We start from the raw sequence: 16,823 nt of genomic DNA, 5'->3' as shown, positions 1-16,823 counted from the left end.
GCCTTTTCGGGCGTTGTACAGTAGCTAAAAGAAAACTATTTAGCAACGGAACGCCAGTAAAACCGCCTTTAAATTACCGTTTACAATGCACTAAAACTCGCACGTTCCTTGGGAACAACAACAAACGAATTCGAAGCTAATAAGATACGTCATGCCCGAGTGCAAAAGTTATTTATCCTTTTTTTTTAGTTTTGCTTTTATTGCTCAGCGGGAAATAGTTTTAAGTAAATAATTTTCAATTCTTACGTGTTGTATTTTCAAATTTGATATGAAGTTAAACTAGAAGATGGGGATTTCTATCCTAGGGGGTTGGGAATCATATTTTTCTTGGGATTCTTCTCGATCGTGATCCGATCAGCACTGATCGGCTTTGACACGCACGTGTTCGTGAACGTCAAACAGCGCGATCCCGCACGTGCGAGTTGCTGTTGGTAGTGATACCGGCGCGGCACTGACTATGCTGCTGTGTCACTGGAACCGCTGTTCGTCGATGGTCGGCGAACGCTTCCGCGAATTTCCGAAGATAAGAAAGCATTGGTCCAAACTGTAGCGGCGCCACGCGCCTAACACGCGTGTCCGAAATAAGAATGATTGAGAATAATACGAAGCCATACACTCTTTTTATTCCTTGCACAATTTCCTATCCTTTATATAACTACACAAATAATTTTTTTCACTTTACACTAAAATAGATAATGGTATAGTTACGTAGTAGTTTAGTTTAGCGTTTGAGTCAAATGCAGATATAAAATCAAAAAACATCAATCATTCTTCATTTGAATGTGCGATGAGGATAGTGATGATAAAACGCAATTAAAATACTTTATAGGAAGCGAAAAAGTATAAAATAATATAAAACACAGCCGTATTTAACTGTCCAGGTCAACAAGTGTTCAAAAACACTGCTGTTGGATATAACAACAAAATTGGGGTTGAAAATTCCACCATACAACCAATGTGAACTTTTATTATTACTTTTCTTACAATTTATTCCAGGCATTTCCTTTTGTCTTACTGTAATATTAATGAAACTGCATTAAAAATATTTTTTGACTATCACTTCATCATAAATAACACTAAGCCGCGAAAGTGAAATTATATCTAAAGGTAATCGGAGCTGTAATAGATACTTCACGAGATACTTTATCGTAGATGTGTGTAAATAAAATTACAAACGCTGTATTGTTTGGGCAGAGGAGACAGTAAGATCGTTCTTCTTTGGCAACAGCTGCCGCTAATCCTAAATTGTTTTATAACTATGTTAAACAATTCGGAAGATATATATGGGCCATTTAGCATACAAAATTTAATGATGATTCAAAAAAACATATCAATATGTTATAATATATTTAAGTAGTTTAAGTTTAAAACGAAATTATACAAAATTATTCTTAGATGTTCTGTTACTTTGCTAGAATAATTGATAATAAATAAGTTAAAAACTAAAAATGTCTTCAGAGTTATTATCTAATTGTTGCCTTATGATTTGGAACAGCTAAAGCCTTGTTTAACTTCAATGTTGTTTTTGAAAAATGAAGAAATACAAACCTGATCACATGAAAATGATGACCAATGTTATTGAACTACTTTAAGAACTGGGTTAATAAATCTTCGAATTGTGGAGTTAGTGACTTAAGCGGCTATATTATTATTCTCCCATCAAGAAGAAGGACACGATGATCACCCTAATCCAACATCAAGAGAATGTCGTGACTGAATCAATGATCACTGAATCAAGCATTGTTATTGCTTGAGGTCATTTAGTTATTAAGAGTACCATGGGTATCTCTGAAACGAACTAAAACTGGAAACTTACTGACATAGTTTTCATGTCGAATCACAAGAATTTGGCTTCCACACGAGAAGAAAAGATATTTAGATCCACTTTATTTTAGAGCTTAAACAACATTGTGGATTATAGTCAGGGTTCAGCTCTAGACTGCGAATTGAAAAATCATACAGAAAACATTACCAGTTTAGTATTAATATCGTACAACAACATGTGCCCCTGGCATGTGGAGGCTGAAACGCTCAATCACTTGATGGTGTTCACTGTGTTCAGAGATGCTGAACCTAAAACATACGACGAGGTTAGTGTTCACGCGGGTTAAAAACTACTGCACTACTAGGAAAAAGCGTGAGGCTTTGAAGAGTTTTTCAGAGATACGAAGACACATCCTTCTACTAACAATGAGTTTGTATTTTTCTGAAATCTCAGCATAAAGACATGAGACATCGCAAGTCACTAGTTTGTACCTAAAAATTGAAAGTGATTTTGCAGAATGGATATTAAATGAGATAAGAATTTTCATGATCCCATTTTTGACAATTCCATTAAAATTAGTCGATATTTTCCTAATGTATATGTGTAATTAAAGGCTCATACTTCTTTAAATACAAACCTGTGATATTAATTTAGGATAATTAATTATTTAACAGTTTAACACTGATACTATTCGATTTTCACATTATTAGTATTTATAAGGTTAAATTAATAACCGTTATAAATGAATGTAGTAAATACGCTAAATTATTGACATATTTCAATATACAATTTTAACATTATTCAAGAATAAAAAAGAATGTTATGTTTAATTATAAATCTACATCAATTACTAGTTTACCGGTAACACTTTTCACTACTCCTACACTATACACGCAAACTTTAAACACTTTGATGTTCAACAGTTTGTGCCAAACTAATTAACTACACTACACCTTCATGTCGAAGGAGAATTATATTTAAACATAGATAACTGCAGACGGAACGTCTATTATAAATTCACAGTGTTTACTTTTTATTTTTAGACCGGGCACTTGCCGATGATCATCTTATAATCTGAATTGGACGATTTAAAAATGTTTTGGCAAAGGATTAGACTTAGATCGTATTATTCAATGTGTTAATGTGTTCAATTTATTAAGTTAATAATAATTTATTGATTATTACTAAAGTATTCCACAAATCATAATGACGCACAATGAAACGTTGTAAATAAATAAAGTGTCTACGGTAGCGTGTTGCTTATTATTAAATCGATCCAAACATAAGATCATGAATGTTTAGATAAGTTTATAAGCACCATTTATTTCACGTTAATCAAATCAATGTGCCGACTTCGGTAACATATCTAAATCTGATCCGTTTTTAATCGGATTTATACTATTAATAAGATATAAAAAAAAATCAAATTATAATCACGACAAATAAATGATTGTAGCGAATTAAATGAGATATTATGGAGCGTTGTCCAGCTCATAAAAGATTATGAAATCGGAAAGACGGTAATTTATTAAAACGTAAAAAAAATACAAGATAACCATCTGGTGCTGCGGAGTTCTTCGCAAAAGATAATAAAAGAATCCGGAGATAATAAAGACTTTCATACCTCATCGTAAAGAACTTACCAGGAAATTTCATTCTCTTTTATGAAATTTCCGGAAATTCCGTTTAGATCGTAAGGATTTATAACAAGTTGTTGTTAAATATTAAGCAATACTTATTTTTTTCAGCCAGATGAAAATTTTTTGTTGATGAGAATTTCTTAATGAGACACTGCTTTATAGTTCAACAAACTAATAAAAAAATTCATTAACTGGTTCATTTCAATTCACACCTGACGTAATCATCAAGTAACTAATAGTAATAAGTCCCCAAAATAACTATTCGCGATGCCGGTCTAATCTTCATAATCCGCATTTTGAATTTTAAATTAAGCATAACATATATGGGTGTCGAACGGTGCCAATGTTTGCGATGTTTCTACGATCGTTTTACCGTTGGTGACAAATAGATGACGTTGCCGAGGATAAATTTACATATACACATCTATGTGTTTCAAGGAAATCCGATATCCGAGAATTTGTTGTTATGGATGGTTGCAATGTCTTCGGTCGTAAGGTGAATATTTCACGCCAAGTAATTTTGTTATGAACGGAGTAGATGCATAAAAATCCGAGTGACTACCTACACAGAATATGTGAAAAATGTAGTTTGCACTTAAGTGTGGACAGTATTACTATTTCTAAATTATTGCGGTCAATTTTTTATTTATTTTGTTCTATTTTATATAATAAAATGATAAAATGTATCAAGATGAACAAAATCCCAAGCGTGTATTTACTACATGCTATGAAAGGATATATTTCAAATCCGACTCCGATAGCTTTACTTTGAACGAAATACGGGAAATGTAAACCGTATTTATTTCCACATTTTCTGAAAATGCAGGTCACCTAAACCGCAACGTAAACAAATGGTAAATACGTTTGTAGAATCATTCATTCGATGAAACCAGAGGTATAAACCAAAACTATAAACAACTAAATAATAGAATACCAGAATTTAATGTAATACAATGCATTCTCTCATAATTCCCATTTTGGTATTCGAATACAGTTAGAAAAACGCGTAGACTTTTAAATTAGCAAAGTGGAAACTCCTGTTTTTATGAATGACTGCAAAACTTTCCTAATATGAATCTCACCAGGAAATTCCGCCATGGTAATTAATCGCGAAAGTGAAGAGCTTTTCTTTTTATAGTGGAAAATGTTTGTTAATATCTCTAATGACTCTTTAATTGCTGTAAAAAAGGAAATTTATTTTTTCTACACTTTATTTTTATTTGTATTAAATCTAAAAAAAGATGTTTATAAAAATGGTCGATTAATTGAAGTAAATATTTGTATAATAACGAAAGCTGCCGAATTAATACTTTTTGTAAAATGTTGAAATCAATAGACGGTTTGCTTTTCCGCTTTTCAATGCGTAATTCAAAGGATTATTTAAAACAAACTTGATCTTATAGATATTTGTATATCAAAGCTAAGAAGTTTATCTTTAACGTGTCGAAAGAAAAATTGCTGTGAAGATATTTGCGGACGAAGCAATACAATCTCAAGACCGTTAAAGATAAATCGCAATCGATGTATATACAATATTTTTTATGCAACCACAAAAATAGTAACTTCATGACTAGTATGCAGTTAAAACAAGTTTTCAGTGCGAAGTTTACAAAGACTTATTTAGACCGAGGGTATCTCCCCATAACAAAACGCATTTTGCGTTTTGTGAAGGTCCAATTTTGTAATACAGAAATTTTCCGTGAAACCACTAAAAAATATTTTACATAATATATTATTTATTATTAAAAAATCGCAGCTGGGTGCAAGGGTAATTGAATGAAACCCCGAGGATATTAAATTCTTCTGTGATCGCGAGGGTGCAAAAATTGCTTGTAATATATTGTAACATACAAAGTGCCATAGCCCGGAGGCATTACATGAGTAGCATGGCACGTCGAAAGTAATTACTTGAAAGTAACAAATTTTATGCGATCATGTCGCATAGGTGAGGTGAAAAAAACATAAATGCAGTAGTCTGTGAAAGTTAAAATTTTGAAGAAACCTTTTCACTATAAACACTTCCCAAATTGTAAGATTACCTAAGTTCTCGCGCTGGATATTTTATATCGTCCACGACGATTTTTTACCCGAAAAACAAAAGGCTACAAGGTTATAGATGACTTCTGGGAATGCAAATATTTATTCTGTTCAACTATGTTAACAAAATTATGGAATATGTTGAAACACAAATATTCAAATCGTATATAACATGCTACATGACATCATTTCTATTGCTTTTTACGTAGTCTTGAGTCAGAGCATATAACAGATTAGATGATGATTTCATATTTGTAAAAAGAAGAGTAATTATGAGAAAGAACAAGAATAGTTATATTAAAGGGTAGGCATTTAGAATTTGAATCAGGTATAAAAGAAAGTTTAGGCTAACCGTGGCAGTCATTTGAATAATGTTGGGTTTCATTCTTAAATGTAAAGGTTCCATCTTTCTCTCTGCCTTTTAATTTTCTCGCAGTGTCAATTTTTCATTTTCAATTTATTGATTAACTCTATATCTGTAAACCAGTTATGGGCAGTAATATTACGATCGTATTCCAAAGAACGATTTATTGAGTCTTTTTAGCACCTAACATAACTTATTGCTGACACAGAAAGCACCTCCAGGTTGTTTTCCAGCATTAATTTCCATGTTTAGTGTATAAATCATCAAGTCAAGTTTTAGCATCAACAAGGTAAAATATTTAATATCGTATTTGTTCAATTTGGACGATATGTACTGCCGAAGTGCACACTTACCTCAGAAACCTGGCAGCATTTAATCAATTTATTATTTCCTCCAACACTATAGCAGTTCTGACAGTTTTCCAAAAAAATTTTGACAGGTCCTGAATTGGAGCAAACCAAAATATGACGATTCTATGAAAATCCTTTAGTTCGTCTGTAGGTGTGATATCTCTAGAAAATTTATGTTTCATCGATTCAATAAACTGGTTTGCCTATCTATCGTGAGCAATCTTAGCATTTCCTATGATTCGAGGATGTTGAGTCATAGCATTGTGACATCACCTACAAATATTCCTCATAAACGGATTTTCAGCATACTTGGTTTTTTTATAGTTTCCAAAAAAATTTTCTTTTAGATCAGAGTAAACAACTTAAAATTAAAACTAAATAACTTAACTTGTATACAAGTGGTTGTTATATTTACTTGGTTCCTCTTTAAAAGTCAACGAATAGCAATTGAAACAATGAGATTTTTCGTGTTATAGAACACAATGTCTCTGAACACAGTGTAAATCAATGCGGTGTCAGATGAAGGTATTGTTCTCGTAAATAACACCCCTAATTGATTTTCCCCGTTATTCCACTGGTCATTGGAGAACTGTGGTAACAGGATTCCTGTACGGTTAAAGGTGTGTCGATTTGCAATCAACAAGACATTTTACCCTTGACCCAGAGCCAATGCCAGTGGAACTGGCAGACGGCAATTGGATGACTGCACCCGAACACGCGAAACCATCCCATTTTGTGAGGGCGCGCCTGATTTTTCTATTACCGGGGAATGTTTCGAGGTGGCGGTTTGTAATTTATTGCCAGTTCAAAAGCAATGCATTTTTTAAACAGTCACTCCTACAGAATTTTCATTTCCTGCTCGCTGTGCATGAATATTCAGCGTAGAAAATTTTGTGTGACGTTTTTTTTTAGTGATATCTTCCAACCCGCAGGATTATAACTCGGATTAATTTACAGTGTAGGAATACACTAATAAAAAACTTTGGTATAAAATTGAACAAAAATAAAAGATAATGATAAATAACCACTAGGCGTTATAATTTGAAATTTTCTAAATTTTATTTTACAAAAAGAATGTTTTAAAACTATTTTTATAATAGCTAATTTGTTGTTAGCTCCGACCTTCCTGGTTTATTGCACCGAGTTGTAGTCATAAAAATTTAAATTATCTATTCATGAGATTGCAAGTTTTCCCGTCGACTTTTCACAGTATTCCCATAGGTGGGTCACTTTGGTACGTCACTGCTAGCGTCAGAGGAACACCACCGACCTAAACGTTGGGTCGATAAAGCCGGGAGCTACTACGGCCATGAAATCTCCGGCCATATTGAGCAGCAATACTAACCGTTATAATATTACCATAAAAAGTATACGTCAGAAAATATTTATGAAATTCAACAAGTTGAAACCAATTCAGGTACTACGTTTCAAATAACTTCTCGTTCCTTATAATTTATGAGCATTTCAGAAAAATAACTAAACCTTATTACACAAAACCATTTGAGGAATTGACTACATACGTGGACTGAAGATCATTATCGACTGCCTTATAAATCGTAAGATATTTTTATATAATATCGTAAATATTATAAATAATTTTTTTCTGTAAAGTATATAAGATAAGTGAATATATTAAGAAGAAAATATGATATAAGTGATGTGACTATTTATTATAAACGACATATATACATGTAGATCATCAAGAGAGATTTATATGCAACGACACATCCGTGTCATATCACGGTGTCCAAGTTGGATAATTTACTACCAACGGAACATATTACGTAGCCTATACAAGATGAGACGAGAGAAAACTATTTGATTCAAAAATAAATTTCTAATTACAATCCAATTACATTGCTTATTTTCGCGAGGAGAACATTTACGTTCGCCTCGAACATCTGCTAATAATTTATCAGGACTAAATATACCCGGTCATGATGTGGGTGCTGAATTCCGAAAAAAGCACGAGGACTTGAATATTTCTTAACTCATTTGGCATCTGAAACGGATCACGTTCAAACAAGTTTAATTTTTCTTACACATCCAGAATGTACCTATTTAGATATTTCAAATGATGAATTTATATTGAACAGTATCTAAATACACCTTTGATAAAATTGATACAAAATATTTAATTCACCTTAATCCGTTAAAAGTTAATATGTGGTAATTACAGATTTGAACTTAATGCTTCAAGGCATGTTTACACCAATCACGCTGTTATTTCGTAGAAAAGATGACGTGCGAACCTTGGATTATACTCTAAATATAGGTTACATTTTAGGTATACATTATTACCCACAATTAAGACAGCAAAATAGTAATTTTCTAACAGCTATTTTATGACCACCTATAATAACAATATACCTAAATATAAATAGCGACAAATTAAAAAATAACATAAATAAGCGTTCTTATTAAAAGACTATAAAATTAAGTTTGTCATTTCTATTCGGCTAAATTTAGTAATCTGAAAATACTTCAGAAACGTAAAAGTATACTGTAATTGCTGTAACAGCTTTGTTTTGTGGTGACCTCTAATTACGTGGTGTTAGACCAAATAAAGTCATATTTGCAAACGCAGTTTCCTACAGAGAATCTAAACTGTCGTTTGTTCTGGTTTGAATCTCTGCTATATTTCGCACCGGTTTGAGAACTCAGCCACAGATGGCGCTCGACCAATGTCAAGGCTATCGATTTCTAGTGACCTCGGATAACCCAGAGTCCACGTGGAGGAGAGTACTCCTCTTTTCGTGAAAGCTACTGGGCAATTTGAAATTCTAAAATATCGACGATACTTCTGGTGACATACCGTCTTACTATCCATGCATATTGAAACGCAATTTGAAATTCCTTTTCGAGGCCGCAATCCGATGTGCATATCGGTGCGGTCCATTAAACGGATTAAATGGGCAATGGAATATTTTCAAAAATAGCGCGGTTTATTTTTAGAGTTGCACTTAAAGCTGCAGATTATCACTTTGAATCTACAAATGCTGTTTACGGTCCTGTCTCGATTAAGAAAGTTTACTTCATTTAATCGATTAATTGAAACTAATAACGTATTTTATAAACATTCTAAGATGTTTATACCTGTTGATTAGATGAGCTAATAATAGTTGTACGAGCAGTCTGACATTTTCATTGAATAGGAATTGAAATTGTTGTACCTTGTCTTAACTTGTCATGTTCACATAATTTATTACATAGCTGAGGATGTACAATTTATCTTCCGTTGGAAAAAATTAGATGTCAGCAGGGTTATATATAAATCTGTCACTATGAATTTTCCATCTAATTTTCGGTAAATATGCGGAGGAACTGAATAAATGGGTGAACACGTATACTTAAATTACAAAGAAGAATGGGGATGCTGAGATTACGGTCGTAACGTAATTTGCGAGAAAACCGCTGTGTAATAGCCAAGCAAATTAGCGATAAATTTCGTTAAAAACTTATAGCTTATGACTAGATATGTAAAAAAATTCAGTGTAGAATAGAATTAAATTGGCGGTAAATTTTATAGTAAATTTACTATTATTATCATCCTGCAACATTCAACATAAATAATAATGTTTAAGCTTTAAGCATGGTCAATGATCTAATAGTAAGGGATGTATTATATTGGATGTTTATAATTATGCCAAACTTATGGAGAATTTTTGGAAAATTGCGCCAAACTCACTTCGTTCAAATTATTTCACGTTCTGTGTTGTTGTTACATTTAGTAGTGATAAGTGTATATCACCCCAAATCATTTCCAATTTAACTTTCCACATACAGAGTTACATAACACAACGGATTCCATTTTCACAGTCTTTGTTATTTATCTACGAGTTATAACGTCATCGACATATTTTTGAATATTAATAACAATTTTTTGGATAAATTTTAATTGTTTTAAATGTACTTGTGCAATTCTACGTGAGGATGCAAGACGATTTTCAATAAAGCTCTGCATTGTATCTAAAGTTTTGTTGTCATTAATAACAGTATTTGGCCAACATCTTCGGTGTCTGTTCTTTACGTTTTCAGTTTCCTCAAAACGGATGTAAAGAGAAAAATTGATGGATACGAAGTACAAGACACAGTAAAAGGTACTCAATTTGCTTAATGTAAAGTAATCAGCCAGACATATCAACTGCTCATGTTAATCAGATTGCAACAAATTCTGGAAATTGTGCAGAATAGAAAATACTTTAAACAGCTGTTTAAGTGTACCAGAATTTTGTTAATATTTGGAATAATCTGCAGGAGTAGCTCGATATTACGAAATTCTTCTCTACTGTAGCATTCTATTGTAATTTGAAGTATATTACTACGAATAAATACTGTGTTACTGTAAAGGTCAACAATTTACTACTTGCGTGTTCTCCTCTACTCTGGATATTCCAGTTATCTCAGGTACTAATTTGGTATGTATGTGATCAGTGCTGCATAGCACCACACTCTACTTCGGGGTTACCCGTTAATCAGTATATTCCGGCGAATTGCATGATTTTGGATTTCTTTCCCTCTACTTTACAGCACTTTATCTACTTTGAAGTTATCTGCTGTGGAGCATTGGAAAGCCATGCACTTCTCAATATTTGAAACTATACGATTAGTAGTTTGCAAAAGATGTTACATTTTAAACAAGAATATTATTATGACTGTCTGTGAGTTTGCGTTGCAATTTGGATAGGTATGAAAAGTACAAACACCAGGAAGTAGGAAAATCATTGATACATACATGAAAGTGTATTTTTGTAACAAATAGGAAATAACGTTCGTAACCACTTAATAAGAATAGTAACCACATAATAGCTAATGCAAAACAGACAATCTAGGTAGAATTAGTGAAAATTGCAGTTTATATTATTAGATTTCTCAAAATCTAATAAAGAAAGAGATTCATTATAAATGCTTTAGAATCGGAATTTATAAATTTTGTTGAAAGTGGAGTCCTTCAGCTAATAAAGAGGCCCTTATGCGGCGTTCGAAATAAGCAAAAACTCCTGGTATACGACGCATTGAATTGGCTGCAATAAACACGCGTTGTTATGAATCGTTTACAGTGGTAATTTCGGTTACGGCTTCCTTTATACAACCCCATACGAAAAAATACAATGTATTGAAATCCGGGCTTCTGGTCAAGTTACTACGCTGTTACACCCAATTCAACGTTCGAAAAAGTTCTACGTAAATAGCCAATACTGCACGTCAAAAGTGTGTAGTATAGGAGCACCGTCATGCAAGTAATGCATTTTTGAGCGATTGTATTCTCCTATAATTACATAAGTATATTTTCGAATAATGCAGTGAAAGCATCATTAAACGTGGTGGCAGCACTATCGATCACAATAACCTTCTAAAACACCACACCATACATTTAAAAAAATGGTTGGAGAATTATTTGTTTTATAACATGAGCAGCACTTTACTCGTAAATTAGGTTACACCGCGACCTGGTCGGGAAACCACCGACAAAATTGCATCCGCTGAAAATCACGATAATTTAATGTTTGCACTCGCTAGAAATACAACAACTATTCACGTAACGTATATAACACCCTCTTACATCAAACGAGCAATAGTTTCTTAGAAAGGTTAGGGTTTTTTTTTTGAATAGCATTCCACACATTTCTTAGTCGTTCAATAGGTGTTGTGACCTTTCAAGGCCACGACTTGAAAATTGAGGCGTATACTTCCAGTACCTATCGCGGAGTGTTTGAATAGCAGTAATAACTACGCGAACGTTTGGTTATCTTCTTGGTAAAAATATCCGTAAATATCGATGACGCGTTTCTGGACCATTACATCCACATTCACCGTATGTAATACCATATCCGACAATGCAGTAAAAAGGATGATGGTACAGAAAATAATAATGAAAAGAGAATTAATAAAAACTAGAATTACCAACAACAATTACAAAAACAATAAGCACTGTAATGGTGGTAGATAAAAATAGCGGGCGACACAAAAACCGGATGTTTTACTGCGTTTTCCCGTGGTTTTTCCTGTCTAACAACTCTGTGGCGACGAATGACTATCAGTTCTGGATTAACGTGTACTGGGACAGACTTTGCATAAGGTGATTTTTGCAATGTTTAATAACTATATACGGACTTTATATACCTATAATTTTCGGAATAAAGACAGAGGAAGGTTTTTTTGGAATATGAAATGAATTGCCTTACTTTTGCAAATCCCTTCGATTTTTGGTGTTAAGTCAACTTTAGTTACGGTTTATTTGAAATCGTTAGGTACTTTGAGTAACTAAAGCAATTCGGAATTTTCCATGGTGATAACTGTAAATAACACCACCAGGTATCGTTTTATTGTACGTAAAAAACCTGAATTATTCCTGTAATGGCCGGGTTAACTACCAAGTGGTGTAAGTCTATAACTGGAGTCCTACCATTTTCAAAGTGTTAATTGTTTGGGTACAACCCCAAATTTTATATTGCTTTACCGGCTTTTATTAAAACATAACTATTAAATTAGTCTGTGGTCGAGTTAGTGATAGCTCCATAAAGTTTGTTGGAAGGGTACATATTTAGGGGATAATTTTAATTACGGTGGCTTTTGATTAATTGTGGCAGCTCTAAATTAATACCTCATATATGTATTACACGAATAAAAAAGATGTAATAAAAGAAAGTCTACTCGAGCTTCCTATGGCGTGGAATGTCTCATATCGATGACTATTTTTGAATATAACTTCTAGTATTACGATGAATGAGACTTGAATGGAATAGAGATGAATGCTAACAGAATAATACAAGCAACAAGGGAAGCAAGAAACTTACATATGTTAAAACTGCCAACTCACATATAGCATTTGGCTGTGCTTATATGCTTTAAGGTCATATTGAAAAAGAAAATCGTAACTTCGCTTTACTATTACATACGAAAGGGAAATTATAAAATAATTTTAATTATATCGGTTAAAAGAGAAATGTTTTTCCACGGAAAAATATAGCGTTAAAACCCACAAATATGGATATTGCGCTTGAAAACCTAAAATTTACAACAGTTTTACAACTAACGCACGTAGTGATCGAAAGTGAAAGTAATGAAAATTCCAATGCTGCAATACAAACTACCCAAAATAAATATAAATTTTGAACATACAATTTTTAACAAGAGCCTCCATATCCGCCAATTACAACCTCAACCCTCCTTGACATGCTTTTCACAAGCCCTTGTATGATAGCTGCTGGTATTTCCTTCGACTTGAAGAAGACACGTTCTTTCACCTATGTTGTATAGTGATCAGAGTCGTCCAAGATGTTCTCGATGGGGTTTAAGATTGGGTTCTAAAGTGTCCATTCGGATAACCCCATTGTCACAGTACTAATCGATAGTAGACTTCGCAACGTGACAACTAACGTTGTCGTCGTGAAAGTAACATGGGTCCACTTCATAAAACTACCATAATGTAAGAAGCACATTGTTACTTAAAATTGTGCAGTAGGCGTCAATTTAGACAACTTGATTCACCGTTCCAGAATACCTGTTTCCACTGATCTATGGTCCAGTGTCGACGTGTTTTACAAAACATTAACAGATGCGGATCCTTACGGATGGGATTTATCGAAGCAACAGTCCGTAAGAATGCCTGTTGAAACTTCTGATTATGTGGTCATTAGCTGGATGCGATGCTTTCAACTTACTCTGTACAGCACTCGCGGGTTTCTATCTCCCAGTTTACTAGGTTTATTGACTCGAGGAACATTTCGACAATCACCGCTCACCTTTCACTTGTGAATAACTAGACCTATGTTATAAACTTCAGTTTTCAACATCATTAAGACGGTGTGTTAAAGAAAGATAGATTCTCATCATTTGAAAGATGAAACTACAGTATTATGTGAATTTCTTGCCCATCAAAAATTATTTTATATTTGAGTACAGTTTATTTTTCAATGACTACGTATAGAATAAAATCACACAACAAACACCATTATTTGCATATATTCGGTATTTACCAATTATTTGATTAAAACGTAAATTTTAAACATTCTTGTTTTTGTTTGTACTGCAATATTCATTATTTACGTTTTTTATTTTTATTTTTTGTGTGGGTGATTTAATCGGATTTTTTCGGTATATCGTTAAATTTTTTACATTGAGTATTTCTTAATTATAAATAACAAAACGTTGTTTTAAAATAAAACATTTATTTGCTTAAACGTTCGGTTAAAATCGATTCAATATTATCCAGTTTGTAATTTCCAAGTAGTTCTTAATGTCAAGTAATTAACGATTTTTAATATTGACTTTAGGAGCTATTAAAAGTTAAAACTTTCTTGTTAATTATTTTATTATTTACTTATTCGAACTAAATTTCGTTTGAGTCGATGTACTTCTAAAATCATATTCAATTACGCAGCGTTTTATTACCTACTTCAGGTAACAAAAGTTACAGCTTAGAATGTAATGAAAATATATGGAAATTTTCGCGACAAGAACGGCGGTTTTTACCTTGAAAGGTTAACGCTTACCTTACCTAATTGAAAATACATTTCACATTATGTTTACCTACATATTTGTATATTTCAACGTAAACCTGGTAAAAATAATGAAGTAAATATAACTATTAATATAAAAATAAAGTTTTTACACCGCAGAAATCTGTATTTTTAACACCAACAAATTATAAATACGACTGTTCGCAATAATATATTTCCTGGCAATGATCCTTATATTTTATAAACAGCTTCAATAATTTAGATGATTTTTTGGCCCGCCGTCTTGTGTACGTTCATGCATTTACTCCGAGGTAGTTAAGATGAAGCAAAACTCATTTAAGCGTGAGTTTCTAACGTAAGTTTCGAAGCGAGTTTTCGAAGGAGCAACTCTAATGGAGTGGTTGGACGATGAACAGCATCGATTCTTCTAAAGAGCCCTTGTCATTCGAGGGGCTTTCATGATGATGGTCTATAATTACATGTTTAGTATTTAGTAAAGTTACAAGTTCCAATGAACTTTTTTGACTCATTTCAATGAACTTTTTATTAATTGATAGACGAATTGATTATAATCACTATTATAAATTGACACATGTTGTGTCAAAATTTCTTACAGTGACGTTTAATAATCTTTTCCGAGTTTCCATAAAGAAACTATGAATTTCATAATAGAAACGATTACGCCAGATTTTTTCTATTATAATTTACTTTTGGGTCTTCCTAAAATCTTGGATAATCACAAACATAGTGGTATTAAGAAAAAACATTTGGTGCGTTTTGAGCCGGCTACTGTTGAAGAAATAGCTATATGGGAAAGCACAAATCAATTAATACTACCCTTGGATTTGAAAAATTTTTATTTGTCAAGCAACGGTTTCCTATATCAATGGATATGTTCGTACGGCCATCAAAAACTTTTAGTAATGGGAAAAATTACGATATATCCATTACACAAACTCAACGAATTAAAAAATTTTCAACTTTGGATAAATCCCGAAATCGAAATCACGGACAATACTCATGAATTAAGGTTGGGCATGACTAGTAAAGTGTTCGAGATGTGTAACGTTGAGGATGATTACAAGATATGCTTGGTTTACGTATACCCTGAAGCTTCACCATCGATATGGCTCTTTAGCAAATCCAACCAATTTTTTTATTTAGCTAAAAATTTCACAGAATACTTTCGAATGTGCATAGTTCATTTGGGAATACCCCATTGGCAATTAGCTTACACCACAATTGGTTTACCTGAATGGGTCAAAATACTAATGCGATTATTATGTCCTGCCGTTCTTCAATCAGGAAAGCAAAAAGGAAAAGTTGAGTTGATTGCAACCGAAAGAATAACACGTTCGACAACAAAATACATTAACGCTCCTACAAATGTTTTGGATCTTACGGTTTTTAACGGAAGTTATCACCCAAAACGTCGCGTCAATGAGAAAATTAACGATTCCGTGGAAGTGTTAGTATTGAAATCACCCGCAAGGCAAAAACTGAAATCGCGATTTTCAAAAGCCCATAAACAAAAGAATAAAACAAAAAAATTTTGAATCATTCAAATATGTAAGTTCATGGATATTATAGCATAATAAAAGAGAGGATCAAAAAAGAACCACAAATCGTATTCTTCTATACTTGCCATTTTTATAATTAGTTTCGATATATCTAATTGATATCAACAAGAAATAACTTATATAAAACTTAAATTGTCAATTTTATTGATAATTTGTAAATGAAGCCTAAAGGTATGTTTTCAACCGTTTGAACTTGTAAAGCATTGCGTAATACAACAAGGAAGCTGCTATGCACCGTGGTTTATGCAAACCGACGTATTTTCGTGTAGCCTTAATTAAAATCAGTCAGTGTGCATAGCAGGTTCAGTGTAAAGCATTTTATATAGAAATTTGTACGACCAGAGAAAATCGTTAGCGATGTTTTCAGCGTTTTCTGTTACTAGAACCTGCTAAAAATAGATATACTGGGTGATATATTGGAAATTTTTAGTGCTTACAGCTAATCAACAGTTTTTACGTTCGTTGAAAAGTAAATTTCGTTTTTTACCGACAGTTCGTTGGCAACTAAAGTAACGCTTTTAAAATATCTTTTAAAATGGAAAATTAAAAACATTAAAACCTTATTAAATATTTCCAAAAAAAAATGTATTATCTGATTTTCTTTAACAATTTGAGTAGAGTATCG

The 16,823-nt window shown here is 32.8% G+C and overlaps 2 protein-coding genes across 5 annotated transcripts in view; one reads left to right on the top strand and one right to left on the bottom strand.

Annotated features, from left to right (window-relative positions):
- The window catches only part of LOC111426935 (phosphodiesterase dunce), a 256,405-nt gene that overhangs the window by 152,625 nt on the left and 86,957 nt on the right, over positions 1-16,823 (bottom strand). The window contains exon 1 of one of the 4 annotated variants that reach the window (XM_023061838.2): positions 247-440. The exons of the other annotated variants lie outside the window; for them this stretch is intronic. The gene's annotated coding sequence lies outside the window, so the exon portion shown is untranslated. Of the gene's footprint in view, positions 1-246; positions 441-16,823 lie in introns of those variants that run through there. 4 annotated transcript variants of the gene reach the window in all.
- On the top strand, positions 15,212-16,230 carry LOC139429025 (tubulin polyglutamylase complex subunit 2-like). Its single transcript, XM_071194353.1, has one exon. It carries the CDS (start codon positions 15,275-15,277, stop codon positions 16,172-16,174), a length of 900 nt encoding a protein of 299 aa, XP_071050454.1. The 5' UTR covers positions 15,212-15,274; the 3' UTR covers positions 16,175-16,230.

Source organism: Onthophagus taurus, chromosome 2, assembly GCF_036711975.1.
Source record: "Onthophagus taurus isolate NC chromosome 2, IU_Otau_3.0, whole genome shotgun sequence".
In the NCBI taxonomy this organism is placed as follows: Eukaryota; Metazoa; Arthropoda; class Insecta; order Coleoptera; family Scarabaeidae; genus Onthophagus; species Onthophagus taurus.
This window is presented reverse-complemented; position numbering and strand designations above follow the sequence as displayed.